General features: G+C 43.7%; 1 protein-coding gene across 1 annotated transcript; it reads right to left on the reverse strand.

Annotated features, from left to right (window-relative positions):
* Window positions 1–4726: 4726 nt before the first annotated feature.
* LOC119459661 (uncharacterized) lies at window positions 4727–15505 on the reverse strand. Its single transcript, XM_037721327.2, has 6 exons — window positions 15300–15505; window positions 14094–14145; window positions 13115–13203; window positions 11226–11321; window positions 6864–6914; window positions 4727–4966 (listed from the first exon to the last, which is right to left on the reverse strand). The coding sequence occupies exons 1-6, from the start codon at window positions 15363–15365 to the stop codon at window positions 4910–4912; spliced, it is 411 nt and encodes a 136-aa protein (XP_037577255.1). The 5' UTR covers window positions 15366–15505; the 3' UTR covers window positions 4727–4909.
* Between the last annotated feature and the right edge of the window lie 402 nt (window positions 15506–15907).

Below are 15907 nucleotides of genomic sequence, written 5' to 3' on the forward strand. Positions count from 1 at the left end.
CATTCGCCTCAAAAATGAGCTAAGTGGCTACTTCTTTTCGGTGTAATCACACACTGAGGATTCATTTTCAGCATTTTCATAAAATTTGCAGATTCTGTGTACGTATCCCTTTAAGTGTATGTATCCACCTAGCTGTATTAGGTTGTATCATTATTAGCTAGATATGCGCTTGACTTTGTAGCTGCTACTACACATACATATATTGACTGTGGGCCTACACTAGCCTTTAGCGACTGGCCCAAGAGTTATTTTGTACAAATTATTATCAGTGAAAAATAAACTGAATTGAATTGAAATTGAATTGAATTCCTGAAAAATTGCACAAGTTTGCCGGGTCTCATTTCTTTTTCAGCGCCTACATGTAATATACGTAGTTAGCAAGCATTACAAACGCGTGATGAACACTGCTACAAAGGTCTGCTGCGTAAGCTCCCGATACACACCCTTCCTTTCGAGCCGACGTTTGCACAACAAACACATAACCAGGTCACCAAGCAAAACCAAGGGTCGACTTCGGGACGCTGGTATAATTTCGACTGTATCAAAAAGACCACGAAGCGTTCGGAATTCTTTTGACACTTATAGCTTTGCGACGGAGGATTTACAAGGCTTAAAAAACTTTTGCTGATGTCTTCCACCGCTCGGGGCTGCCCGCTTGAGCCTATATGGGCCTTATTAGGCGCTTGGCCACCCAATTATTCATAAAAATGATCCCATTCGGTTACACGCCCCACCCAATACTGCTGAAGCACACGACAGAAAGAAGTAACATGTCTCCCGCACACAAACAGAAATATTTTTTAATGGTTCGTCAGGGAACTACGTATCTCGATGACAATTAGCATTGTTTCACACAGCTAGGTGGGGTTTCGGATTGTTTTTCTGCCATTGACATGTCGCAAGGTTTAACAACCATTACGACTTCGCGAAGTTCTAATTTCCAGAACCGCAAAAATTGCGAAAGGGAAAATATCGCGAACGTGACCCAGAAGGTAATTTTTGTCTCTATATATAAAAAAAGCACTAAGGACAATGGTCTGTTCCGCCCTGCTCGTTCACGAGGAGCAGAGCAAGACGCCTTCTTAACAAAGCCGTTTTCAAAAATCCTTATTGTCCTTCGTGGCTGTTTTCGACTTTTGCCGTAGATATCCTAAATATGCTTGCACAAAAGAGCAAAAAAATGCGAAAAATTTCTTTGTGTGACTGTGCATACCACTCTTTCTTTTTCTCTTTGCTTTTAACCTTTTCAGAGGCAACAATGCAACGGTAAACATGCATCTGTTAGTAATGCCATACGTACATTGGGTCAGTTGGGTCTGCCAACTGAAATCGTAACAGTGCTACATCGGATAAGGAGAAAATCCGAATAACAGACGAAAGCAAGCGCTGACATTTATTTTAGAATCCTTATTGCAAGTCACAAATATTTGCGACTTGCACAATGATAACACTGAACCTAATTCGTTCATCTATAGTTTTGCATAGTGTCTTAGTTGCAACGAAGTAGACACAAACATTCTTTGCAGTTTTGTTTTATACTTCTATGAAGTCGAATGGCGTTGTCTGACAACAGCAACAAGTCAACTAATTCGCACATGTAATGCAGGGAGGCAAGCACAACGAAACGAAAGAAATATTAGGAACTCTTACACACGGGACGAGCGCTTAACTACCAACTGAAATTTCGTTCGCAAAGACTGCGTTTAAAGGTGTTTGTATACGTTTTATAGGTGTTTCTTAAAACAAGTGCAGCATCGCATTCGTGTAACGGCTGATACGGCACGGCGTACCACCCCTCGCTTGAGTCGACGAGCAGCGATTTAACTCAAGAGCATCATTCATGCACGTCCTTTAACGGACGTTTAATCGTTCTCTGCACTCTGTTTGGCATTGCGAAGCCAAGGTTAATGACCTTCTAGAGCTAACGTTTTTAGCCACGTGCTCTATGAACGGGAGGGAAACACTGTCATTTGTCGCATGGTAGTCTGCAGAAGCCACAATTATTGTTTACTGCGGGCATGCGGCTTGTTTAGAAAAAAGAAACATCTGCACTTATTGTAACAGAAAGTAATTTTATTGCATTTCACGGACGTGGTCTCAGTAATGTACTAAACTACACAGAGCAAACAAAATTGCGCTGTTTAAACCATGCTCGCTCGTTGGCCAACCGATTAACATTTTTTTACCATGCAGAAAGAGGTTCAGCACGTAAGTGGACTAGGAGAGCAGACTGTATATGTATATAAATGAAAGCAAGCGATTCATCCTACGCTTTTCTTGGTGGAATTGTCTCTTCGCCTCATGTGATTGGTATTTCCGAAAATTGGGCACCACCCTTCCACTGGATCAATACGTAACGAAGGGTCTCCACTCCGACAGCTTCGTTGCCTTCAGGTAGCCTACGAGGCTTTATTGGCCAGGCGCCTTCTACCAAGTTCACGTATCATGTGACGCCTCGTGAGAGAAAAGATATTCCACATCCGCTGCCAAGGCGATGAGTGGTGGCGCTGGCTAACACTCGTAGGCCTAGATCTAGTACGCATATAATACCCATGGCACACCGCGGATGGAACAATGGTAGCTCAATAGGTAAGAGCATCGCACGCTTAATGCGAAGGCGTGGGTTCGTATCCAACCTGCAGCCAGTTGCTCTTTCGGCCACTTTCATTTCCCATTATTAAAACGATGTTTTGTTGCCTACCATCCCATGGTATGGCCTGGGTCGGGCGTTGTTCTGTCTGCCGGTCCTTCGCTGGTCGGGTTCTCGCTGATTGCATTCAACATCACTTTTAAAGAAACGTGTCTGACGCCGGGATTCGAACCACGCCAGCCAGCCCAGCAATCTCATTTTTTACCCATTAGGCTACGAACCTTTTTTATTCCTTTTTTTTCTTTTGTCATTATTCCCACTCCAAAGTGGTGGGCCACCATTGCGACCCGGATGCAATACCAGCGAGTATTTACTTTCGGGAATGTATGCTATGTTTTTTTTTAGTTACGGAAACAACTAGAGTGTGTTATCGAGGTGCTGCACAGGGTTGACCACCTAGCTCAACTAAAGAAATTCTAAATGCGCTTGTGATGCGGACGCACGTAATGTACATAGTGTCATTCATTGAAAATCAACCTTTGTGTTTGACCTCTCATGAGCATTTCGAAGTAAAAGAAGCTATTAGGCCACAAGAGCACGTATGTTTTTCTCGTGCCAACACCAGCTAGCTCTTTGGGATAGTTGCCGCATGTTGATTATGACGCTACAATGTTACAATGCCATTTCCATACTACAATGCGTACCCACAACGGGCGATTGGCCAAGAAGCGTGCCGGCCTGTTGATAATGATGATGATGACTTCCATACAATTTCACATAACCAAGACGCGGGCAGTAAAATGGCACTGGCCCACAACGGGACGTTGGCCAAGAACTGGGCGGTACACACGAATTGTGACAACGCCGACTATCTCTTTGAGATGATGCAAAGCGTGCTGATGGTGATGATTTCCACACTAAGCCACATGTTCACGACGGAGGATTGGCCTAGGAGCAGATGGTACATATGGTGCCACGAACTAGCTATTTGAGATGATCATGACGTCTTCATTATGATCATGATTTCCGACCAGCAGTGGTGGGCCACCATTGCGACCTGGATGCAATACCAGCGAGTATTTACTTTCGGGAATGTATGCTATGTTTTTTTTTAGTTACGGAAACAACTTAGCGCAAAAACGCATCATATGCCCCGAAATTGAGGCCCCCGAAGGAATTCGCAGCAAGTAAGGAGACAATAAACAATCATTTTCAGGTGCTGCACAGAACTTCACATCAATCATATGCGATCAAATGACTTACTCGCAAAGACACTACCCTGCTGCATAGCATTAGGACCAACTCCACTTAACCCATGGCCTGGTTTTTTAATACTGGGCAATCCGCTTCACCGTTTTCAGTCTGATGTGGTGAGATCGGTGATGCGGAGCACTTTATGTAGTTATGCCCACAGTCTGACGCGGAAAGAGATGCATTGATTCACAGTCTGCAAAATAAATGTCTTACACACGCAAGCAATAAGGATGTTGTGTTTCCTGAAGATCCCGAAGTTATCAGAACGACAGTGCTACGATTATTGCTTGCCTTTATTCTAGACACAGATTTGGCCAACGTCTGTTGACGCACCCTTGCTAAAAAATGTCAGGTGCTCAGGCGAAACAATTGCCTGATAAAATGCGCATGCCAGGCTAACCCAGCCTGCTGCTACCCCAACACCACCACCATATGCCAGCTTTGATTCCTTCAGGTAGCATGCCGGTTTACTGTCCAGTCACCTTCTCCCAAGTTCAAGTATCCTTGGGATGGAAATTATGTTCCGCATCCACCACCAAGGCGGTGAGTTGTGGCGCTGGATAACACTCAGGACACCTCGAACTAGTACTTATATAATACGCAAGAAAGTGGATGGGAAAACGACGCCACGTTAGCTCACTTGGTAAGAGCAGCGCATGCTTAATGCGGTGACATGGCTTGGTATCCCCCCTGCGGCCAGTTGTCTTTTCATGAACTTTCATTTCCTTTAATTATCATTTCTGTATTTTAACCAAAAACAGGTAATCACTCTTATGCTTTCGTTAGTGTCACTGTCGGTTGACTTCATATGATTGTGACCTATATATATTAATATATATATATATATAGAGAGAGAGAGAGTGGGGGTAGTGAGGTAGAGAGAGTATTTTATTATACACATCACGGATATGTCCACGCAATAAATAATAAACCATCGAAGCGTCGTTCCAAAGCACCTGAAAATGAAAAAGTAAGCAGGAGGATATTCAAGGAGTAGAGTTCCATAGGCATCGTGATTCTTTCTGAACAGAGCTCCAGCGTCTTCTGGTTGAGCAGCTTTGTTTCTCAATGCTCTCTGATCAGTACTCTGTGGTAGAAGATGGCGCAGGACAGGAAGTATGCCTGCAAATATAAGCATTGCGAAACGTTTTTATTGCCCTAATTGAATGCGCACAAGTGAGGCAATAAAACACAACAAAAATGATTTCTTTTTCTCTTCTAATGTCTAGACTTGTAAAAATAAGAAGAAAATAACGCCTTGGCTTTTTGTTCTCTCGCGTTAGTATGGCTGTTTCTCGGATAAAAATAAAGCCCTTGGGTTTCTCAATATCTCTTTCCAGTGCAGTTTATACAATTGTACGCGCCATGATAGCGCATCAAAGGCACGAGTGCAGATAAAATAATGATGATTAGAATGTGTCACATACGTATTGAGACGCTTCTGATTGGACGTTTGTTGCGCATGTAAATAACATGTGCGAGGTGTTTAAGTGAAAGGAGTTGGAGGCAGAGGTCTGGGGGGTTCGCTCTCGGTGCCAATATGTTTTCATGTAGCCGGTACTATCTTTCATTGTTTCTTTGCCATGTTTTACCTAAATCATATATTGTTGAAGTGACTGCATGGGTACATGCTAAGCATGCTGGAGACGTATAGTTGATGGTTTCATTTTTATGTTGCTGTAGAAAGTTCGCGCAAGGTGCGACTATTTCCTAACCTTGAGAAAACTCATTTATAACTGAACATTCTACAGCCGTCCTGCTACAGTACGCTTTTGATGATGCTGAAGATGCAAAACGTATGATTAAACTGAGTTTTGAATGGAAAGAAATAATTGGCGTCTGAAGGAGCTTATAGCCGTGTAATCCGACTGATAGCTGAGTAATTGGGCCTTTGTGCACTACAGATGCACCTTCAAAGTAAAATTTATAGATCCGCTAGTCGGAATGGTGTCATTTTGTACAACGCGAAAAACGGACGACTACGTAGACAAAACCACAACACAGCACATATTCTTAACTGAAGGTGCTTGCTGTTCACCTAATATAGACATTGAAGAATTTCAGAACTTCCCATCTAGCATCGCACGGCCGCATATGCGGCTGTGTGGCTTTGTTCGATGATACTGATGTACTCTGTGACACAATAAAGAAACTGATGAGCAAAACGAGAACAAGATCAACGCAGGATCCACCGTTTCGACAAGTGGACTTATCTTTTCAAGGCCACTGATCAAGTCACTAGTTTTGAGGAAACTAGCAATATTATAATCGAAGCGCTAAACAAATGTGATACGTATGCGTTGTTCAGGTGTCGGTCGTGATTAGGCGTATGGCGCTCATCTACATATTTTGTTCTTTTTGTCTATTAAGTGTTTCATCAAACCTTTTCCCATCCTTACTGCGAGTTTATCTTGAGTTGCTTTGGTAAAGAAAAAAAATTCTATATATACTGTTTATTCCAAATAATCCCTTCAGTTAAAAGTGGTGCCGTTGTGTTTCTGTCTGCATAGACCTCTTCTTTCGCCCGGCATAAAATGAAAAGGTATCATTATTTTTCCAACTAACTATACAGTTTAAAGCTGATCAGGTAAACAACATTATAAAGAACTCCATACAGTGCTTTAATGTTACGTCATCAATCCAGTTAAGATGAAGAAAACACTTATTTGAAGGCTCTCCTTGTCATAAAAAAATTCGGTATAAACTATCGATAATAATAGTAAAAAACTGCGTTATTTTGTTTATATGCTTAGTTCGGCACATAACCGTCAAAGTGAATACAAATTTGTTCGAGTAAAAGTTTGCACGTTCCTGATTGCAGTACAAAGCTAAATTGTTGTGCATACCACCATTTCTACCCACATTTCCGTACACTAACAAAATCGCCTACTTCCAAAACTGAAGTTTTCCTCTCGAGGAACATTTACAGGTTTCTTAAGCGTTCGGGCTCAATTCGAGTGGATACTAACTTTTGCCTTAAATAAACTGTAGCTTGTTAAACACATTCAGGTGTACTCACTTCCACAATTGCAAAGGCAAACATCAACGTTGCGTTGACAGGCTCCATCATCTGAAAAACACAATATATTTTTACCTTCAATTTCATCTTAGCCAAAAACACTCTACGCCCGCCGCCAGAATCAGACAATCCAAAATGATACTGTTTGTTTCTTTTGTTTAGTTTATCACAATACTGCACGTTCTGCCCGGTGTTTACAGGATTGGCAAAGAGCGCTATACGAGGGTGGGCAGAGTAATACATACAATGCAATATAATAGATGAACATGTTATAATACTTATGGGAAAATCAGTTTTATCTGTTGCTGAAGAGAGTCAGCTGATTAGCAATCTCTAAGGCTTGCGCATAAGGCTTGTTCCACTTAGTAACTATTCGGCGTAAGAACGCCAACTGATGTTTTCTAAGGTAACCCAGTATCTGATCAAGATTTGGTACCGGCGTCCGTCAATAAATGAACGATGATGAGGCACATTCATATTTAAGAACACGTGAGTTTTCCAGAATACGTATGTGCCCTGATCGAAGCATTAGATCCAAAATCTGTGTCGCATTACTTTCTTTTTTCTATAGTACAACACTTTGTGTTCTTGGCGATTGTGAGATGTAATTTTTACGCCTCTTGCCATCATGCAGCAGTAAACAGACTGTCTTCACATTGCTAAAGTGCCCACAGATAAAACGTGAAAATTCTTGTGTACGTTTGTGGTTTCAGAAACTATGACTGGTTACCTTTTTTTTATTATTATTTCTAAGTTCCTCTTCTCCTGCAGGCCAGCTTAGTGCATTGAACATCTGTTCTAAGTCACGCAAAAAGGACGATTTCACGACGAAGTTGCCCGCTGGTAGATAAGGTCAACTAAAGGTAGATAAGATTTGATACTGTGGCAAGGACAATTTCCGTACAAAACAAAAAAAATGAAATTTTGTAAAGTTGGTGTCGAAATGCGCCGTCATTATTTGGGCAATGTGTCAAACACACAAAGCAACGTTCACCTTTTCAACTATTTGGGCCCGTGTTCAAGAAAAATATTGAAATAGAATTGTTCATAAGAGCCAATTGAAATCGATAATGATACTGGACGTACTACTAACGGAAACGGCCGACCAATGGAAAGCTATTTACGATGAAAACGCTTTCTGAATTCGGCCACTGTTCCTTTTTAATTCAACCAAGGTGCCTAAATTAACAAAAGTCTAAAACTTCCTCCAGCTTTATACGTATTGTGGGAGTAAGGAAAAGGAGTCCAAGGACCAGTTTAATGGTGAGAGATCTTTATTTTATTTTAGCTCACACGACTATTCATACAGCAAGATATATTGAGTCCTGCTAATATTTCGCATTGGGGTTGGCAGCGAGATTGCCACTTCACGTGTCGGCTGATGTGCCCATAACGCTTCGTCATTTACGGCTAGCACGGAGATATGCAGCACGTTAAACAAGAAAGCTAATGCTGACGTTGACAATCATCCTTAATTGTTTCTGCCACAATTTATCTTTCTGCATTATACCCGTGTAACGTGACCTAGGATGTAAGCAACGACCTCGACAACAGCTGCGTACCGCAATGACTGCTGATCCCTCGTTGCGGTTGGTGGTGGTTTAGAGCCTTTACCAGTGCATGCTAAACATGCCAAAAATGCAAATTTTCGCGTTATGCGGTGCGGCTTTGCGATCTCGCAAACTGCCACTACATAAGAGAATAACTTTTCACTTGGCTACGAGCTGCTTAGCCAGTGGTGGATTGCAACGACCCATCGAAATAAACCACGGGGGGCAATTATAGGCTTCCTCGTATCAGTTTTGAATGTCCTAAAACTATTACGCAAGGACAAACATGAAGACGTCTGAATAAAAAATTTATTTCTTGGAAAAGAAAAACTGCTGCATGAAGACAATTCCAGTGCACCACGATGTAGCTAGCTAGGTCAAAGATGTAGCTAGATAGATTACAGTTCGCTGGCAGCGTATGTCCATCGTAAGCCATCAATGGCTGCCATGTTATTATTGCTGCATACTGACTTAATACTCCAAAGTATTTCTTCGCGTTTCCGCTTATGTGCCCATCTGGGAGACGCGCGCGATTCCTCCCTCCTTTCATTCTTTCTTTTTTTTATCGAAGCTTTCTTAGCCTCTCCTCCCAAATTTTCGAGCGCTGTTGCTGTGAAGGTCTTGCTCATGCGCGCTGGGTTTCTTACAACACCACCAGACGGCGCTCGCCTCCGCGCATCCCGGCCGGCGCCGCCGCGACAACGTATCACAGTTTGTGATACGTTGCATCACAGCTGTGCTTGCTTTCCTATGCGCCAGAAATGCAGGTGCTGGGCTGTGGAGGTCTCATGCTGGGCTGTGACAGTGTAAACATTACAGTCGTCCATAGCCTGAAGAGAGCGCTCGGAGCTGGCGTCTCAACACCGTGCTGGCCACGTATGCAGAAGGACCAGGTAAACACGCGCCAGAAAAATGGCTCCAAAGCGTTCACTCAGCGTCGAGGACACCTAGACCCGAAAGAAGCGTCGCGCGGAACAGGAGCATTTTCGGTACGGAGCTAAACGCTCTGCAGACCGCGAATGTATGCTGACTCGAAGACGTGCGGCAAGGCAACGACGCGAGGCGGCCATGAAAGACAGCGCGCGTCGTGAGCACTACTACCAGAAGCCACAAGCAGATGCAGACCGCACAGATAGCCTCACTTACATCGATTCCCACAATGCGTCGGAGCTGCATATTTTTTGTCTACGGCTAGGATTCAATGTGTTTTTTTTTTGTGTGTGTGTGTGTGTGTGTGTGTGTGTGTGTGTGTGTGTGTGTGTGTGTGTGTGTGTGTGTGTGTGTGTGTGTGTGTGTGTGTGTGTGTGTGTGTGTGTGTGTGTGTGTGTGTTTGTTTGTCAACTGATCTGCGTGTGCAAAAACTCAGCTCCCGGATTTGAAGCAAAGTTGCTTAATTATATGCAAAAGCTTCTACGTCTCAACACTTGGATATGCATTTTCAGTAGATTAGTTATCAATAGGCACAATTTTCAAAATCAGTAGACTCCCAGGTAGATAATAAGGGTTTCTCAAAGATTTGCCGCAGTGCAACCCGCGTCGGCTATGTGTACACTCGCACCGCCCTGTGTTTGTCGTCATTCCAAGCGCTTGTGTGCCTAGTTTCCTTCCGCTCTCCCGGCGTGGCGGTCCCGTCGCGCGTGTCTAGTTTCCTCCGGCTCCCCGAGGTGGCGGTAGTCTTCCGCGCGAATGTATGCCGCCGATCAAGACAGCCGATCAAAATAAAAGTGTGTGTGCGCGTGTCTTTCTTCGGGATGACAGCAGTCGCTGCGGCTCAGGAGAACTAAAATTTGCTCATACGTTCGATCTAAATTCTGTGTCACCTCCATGTCGTGTGCTAAACTGCTTCGCTTGTAATCCAGCTTAACCGCAGTAGAATGGCGCGGTATTTTCTTCTTGCTACTCTATTGTTTTATCATTGACAGTTTTCTGCATTTTTTTTCTTTTTTCTTTTTTTCGTGCGGAGCGATTGAGCGTTCGAGGAAAAACTAAGCGCCACATTTACCACTACTGCCGGCTCGTCGGGCGCGGAAGAATGTGCGAAGCGACATCATGATAACAACGCCATACCAAGAGTTTGCGCCAGTGACGCCCTTCATCGGGCGTGAAACTTTTCATAGCCGCACTACTTTTGGCGGTTACCTATACAATTCAAGTAAAGTGTACCATTGCTCGTAAAGCATAGCATGTGTCAGCATACCACAATCAGTATTCACTGGTCAGGACCGCTACTAGTTTCCGATTTATTAAGTTGTTATCTGCCATGCTCCACGTGACGTAGTTGAGTTCCCACTGTTACCAGTGCACTATCATTATTCCCTCCGGTGCACCAAAAAGTCTGTATGAGCTCGTTCCTCTCTAGAAAAGTGATGCATACTGACAGATGCCAGCTAAAGTGCTTCAAGCGTTGTAACCGCTTAAGCCGGTGTACCAAGCTCTTTGACTGCACTAAATTAAGGTTTCAGATAAGGAAAGCACTCAACGCCTCTGAAAAAGCATGCCTATATTTTGTATTCAGCTCGTCACCCTATGACTACAGAGAGCAGGCATTAAACCGGTGGCAGTAAACTGCTGCATGCTTCTCCCTAAAACACTTGAAGTTTGATTTGTGACAGCAAACAGGTCAGGAAACAAAAACGGATACGATAAACATACACCACTAAGCACAACGCCTTGTGGTCCGTGTTCATTTCCTTGTCTTCAATTTTTTTCTTTTTTTTTTGTGCTGTCTACCATCACAAGCCATATTGAAAAACTAGCGCCGCATCGTATGGTGATGCTATTTCATATTTATATTTGCATTGTTATTACTTACCTTGCTATTTACGGCAGCCCAGACCGCCGCTCCGACGAGCCACACCGTAAAGGGCACCATGGCCAAAATCCACGGGACCATCAGTCCGGGTATTTTCTGCGTGCAATAAGGTTACGTCTGCAGCACCCTTTTCGAAACCTTATACAGGCTTGAATACTACCCTTTCGTTTTAGAACATGGAATAATGCGTGCTTCTCTGAAGCAAAATAACATGGGCAAACTTTCCTGTCAAAGAGTTTCAGCGAGACACATGCACCGATTTACGTCACTGTAATATGATCAACGAAATTATAAAAAAAAACGTACAGCCGTTAGCGACTTCGGGCGCTATAACGTAAAATGATTCCAAACTGTTTTGATTCCAAACTACTGACGTCAAATTTAGGTAACCACCGACGCAAGCATCGGGCGGTGACCCGCAGCGTTGTCTGAACAACCCAATCAAACACTCTCCTCGTTTATAGGAGGTCACCTTTGCTCGCTTTCAAAACCAACAGCATTGTCTACACTCAGCGGTTTTTCTTATCTAATTGGCTGACAAGAGGCGAGGAGCACGCTCTAGTTTCGATGGGGCCGAGCCAGCACAGTGAAAATAGATAACACCATGAAGAGGGTGGTGCCGGCTTCTCCGATTGGTTCGCTTCGCCTTACTTAGCTTGCGGTGGCTGGTCGAAAATCGCGGCGGCGTGCAACGGAAGGACAAGAATGCCCCTAAAACGGATCCTCAGCTAGGAAGAGTTGGCAGAGCGATGTCGTATGCATGCCGATGGGCTCGATAACGTTTTATTTGCACGCAAAAAGGTTTATCGTGCGCAAATAAATGCATGCTCACCGGCAGGTGCGAGTAGCGAGGGCCTGAGCGATCGGCGGGCAGCCATCTTTTATTCCTTTCGGAACGGCCGGGACAGTCTGTGGCTATTCAGAAAATTCTTCAGTTTTTTTCGGCATAATAATGCATTTTTTTCGCGTACACGTCACTTTGACGCGGTGAGTTTTCGCGGTTTTGTGATGTCGCGTGACAGACAGGCGAAGTGGGCGTATCCCAAGAACATTGGACCAATAGCAGAGGGCTAATGGTGAAAAGGCGTCGAATCAGGAATGTATATTTTTCTTTTGTGCGGTTTAACCATGGAAAATCAATGTGTACACTTTATATCACATGGGGAGCTATCGCGGTTTTCGTGACGTCGCGTGACAGACAGGCCAAGTTGGGAGTGGCCCGAAAATGTTTTCGCCAATCGTGGAGGTTGATTGCAGAAATTGGAATCAAAACAGTTTGGAATCATTTTACGTTATAGCACCCTTGTTTTTGACCGCAGTGCATTAAATTTTCTGCTACGCACTACTCTTTTGGGAGTTTCAGCAACACAATTTTCTTATACTTATTTTGGCCCATTTACACCAGGAAACATTGTTAGCAAAGCACCATAGAATTCAGTTATAGATAACCTCGGAAGCTTCCACCGAGGTCGCTGCACTTTCCACCTATATACGTCGTGATACTTGCTTTTTCAAAAATACGTGTGCGTCAGGCTAATGTACAGATTAACTTCGTACCTACTCATTCTTAATTCACACGGTAAAGCAAAATATGCTTGACCAGAAATAGATGTAGAGTAAAAGATAATGTCCATTTCCAACTTTAATTCCATCTTTACTTCTATCCTTTCTGTCACAGTGACATCACCGTATCAGAGCTGCTGGCACCGGCTGACAAGTACATCTTTAACGACATCCCACTGATATTGAGGTACATAACTAATGTCCACAACTGCCCATATTTCCTAACAATTCAAACAAAGGCCAAACATAAATCACGAATACTTGCCTTCTGTGACTAAAGTAAAACTGGCAATGTCTAGCAACGGCACCGAAACAGAAAAACTTACGTCACCAACTCCCTTGACGAACATCAACGAAGCGATGAGCAACAGCGATGCCATGCAAATCCACGTCAAGTGGAAATCGGAAAATGCCGCTATATAGGAGGAAAAAAAGAACAACCCCCAAAAACGATTATAAATGCAGCTTCCGTATATACAACACTGTTTCGAGACGTGTCTCTTCTATATTCTAAGGAGCGTACACGGCTTGGAAAACTTGCTTTCAAGTTTAACGTGGTTTTCTGAACTTGTAGTAAACTTGGGCAATACCCATATTCACTTACAATCATTATCAGTCAACATGGCCGCTGTGTCTTGAAAATTCTTGGTGTTCTGCAGTTTCTGCAGCTTTCGGTGGAATATCAGGATTCGCAAAATCACAAATGCAAAGTTCATTTAAAAGTTCCCTTTCATTCTCGCATTGGGACGTTGGTTACTTGCTCCACCAAATCCACATATTATCGCATTGCGAAGCAAAAACGCTACTGCAATATGCATAATATGAACAGGAAGACTGCACAACGGTTGAAGCCCAGATGGGAACGCTAAAGCAAACATCACGTGATACGGATAAAAAAATCTTGATTGAACCCTCTCAACGAGTCTTTAATAACGAAGGTGACTTAAATATCAGCAAGAAAATGAGAAATAAACACTGACTAGCTTTTTTTATATTTTTTTCGGGTCCAGAGAGCGGGATGGGGACCTATAATCAGTTAACTTTGCAGCTAATAATACATTTTCATAAATTTTTGTTACTTTTTTTCCGCGTGTTTATATCTGCAAGAAAAGCCTGCAATGTAGCCCTGAATGAATACTTCGTAGCGGCGAAAATATGCCTGACCTAATAACCGTTAGAAATCCGGGCGTGGTCACTGCAGCAATACGTCACGTCACATTGCGATCATCCGGGAAATACTATTCGAGTATAACATTTGACGTGAGCCCTTTACGCTCTATGAAAACACATTGGATGCATACTTACAAGACTCGGCATAGGAAGCGGACCCTGCCAGGATGATGAAAATGCTTTGTATCTGTCCAAAGAAAATGAATAAAAATTGGCGCCGCCCTTCAGAAGTTCTTACCGCCCTATATACTTACGTCACGTACTTTTTTCTCTAAGATGATACTATCGTCTCTGCCATTATTAGTCGCCAGCGCGGTGGAGACTCATTGTAGAGATAATTGCAACAACTTTAATAGTCACTTAGTGTCATCAGCACAGAGTGGCCGAGAAGGTAAGATGATACAGCGGCCGCCCACATTACAACATTACCAGTGGTGATGGTGCTAACCTTGCAACAAGCGGCACTGGCATGGCAAGCGAGGTCGGCAATTGCTCCACCTGTAGCGCCTCTTTCAGTGTACCTATGATTTGTCACAACACATCTGAAAGTGCACACTACCGGGGAAGCGCAAGCAGGAGGCGCAACATTTCTTACGATCTGTTGGCTTTCTGGAAACGCTCAACGTTGTAGGCAATCGAGTAAAATTCCTCTTCACCACTGCGCAGCAAGTAACACATTTCGCTCCGCGGTATAGCGCCGCCAGGATTGAAGTTCTCCGCGTCGCCCAACTCGCAACATTGCCCACATTGTGGAGAAGCCGCGCTCCCATCCTGGAACGACCAAGCTGGCGTGTATGATGAACCGTGTTCTGATTCAAACAATAGGGGGGGCTCCGAGGCGTTAGTATCCAGGGTTCAGGCGATGGCATCGCGAAGCTTCCAAGAATGACCACCTACTTTGTGAATTTAAACAATTTTGTTGATTTTATTTTTGGCACGCTTGATAACACCCTCAGCTTTCGCAGTTAGAACGCCAACGGCAACACTAAGCACTCAATGAAAGTCCGATAGCAGCGCTGATTGCACCTCCTTCGTCGAAACCGCATGATTTCTAAATAATTCAGATTATATATTATGATCTGTACAGCAAGAAGAGGCACGACGCTCTCAAAGCATGATATCAACATCCTGCAAATGACGGAACTTGTTTTCGATTGCATGCAACGTCGACTCGGTGCCATTTTTTTTAAGTACTGCAAATTAGGCACAATAACCTGGCACTGGTTCAAAAGCACAACAAAATATTCCACCTCCTAAACCTATAAGCAGTAAAAACTCAAAAAAGTCATTTCACAACAACAACAACAGCAACAAAATTCAAATAAAGAAGCTTGTGCTCACCACCGACACCATACCGATCAAGATGTTACCAGTCCTGAGCTCAAAATAACCCAAAAATTTCTTCATGGCTTCCGTATGTTTGTGCCCTGTGTGGTTCGTCTTCGCCTTCTCCAACTGTACGCGTCCCGATCCGTTTGTGATTCACGTAATTAGCTCTCGACGCGCCTTAAACGCCGCCAGCTATCCGATGTGCTACCAGCCAGACACCAACACGTGCATCGCAGCCGGCTCGACATCCCGGAAGTGACGTCACGAATGCGGACGAGCTTATCACCCGATGGCGCACGTCTGACGTTTCCGGATGAGCAGAACAGGCCGCAAGAAAAAAATACGAGTCTACGAGGATGACATATGTAAGTCGGTTGAAATCGCACGCGTGAAATGCCCGGTAGTAGCTAAAAGGTACTTTTGTTGTGCTCACATTATTCACACGTTGACATTGACAGATTCACTGTATATTCCTAAACTGTAGAGGCATTAGCGATTCCTAGTGTAGCGAATGGGACACCGTCTCCAATATGACAGCTGGTGGAGCACCCTACAGTTTATCTAAAACACGCGTGACTGTACTGGCAGGACACGTCACCAAAATCTTGATTCATTCCTAA

This window comes from Dermacentor silvarum, chromosome 7, assembly GCF_013339745.2.
Source record: "Dermacentor silvarum isolate Dsil-2018 chromosome 7, BIME_Dsil_1.4, whole genome shotgun sequence".
NCBI lineage: Eukaryota > Metazoa > Arthropoda > Arachnida > Ixodida > Ixodidae > Dermacentor > Dermacentor silvarum.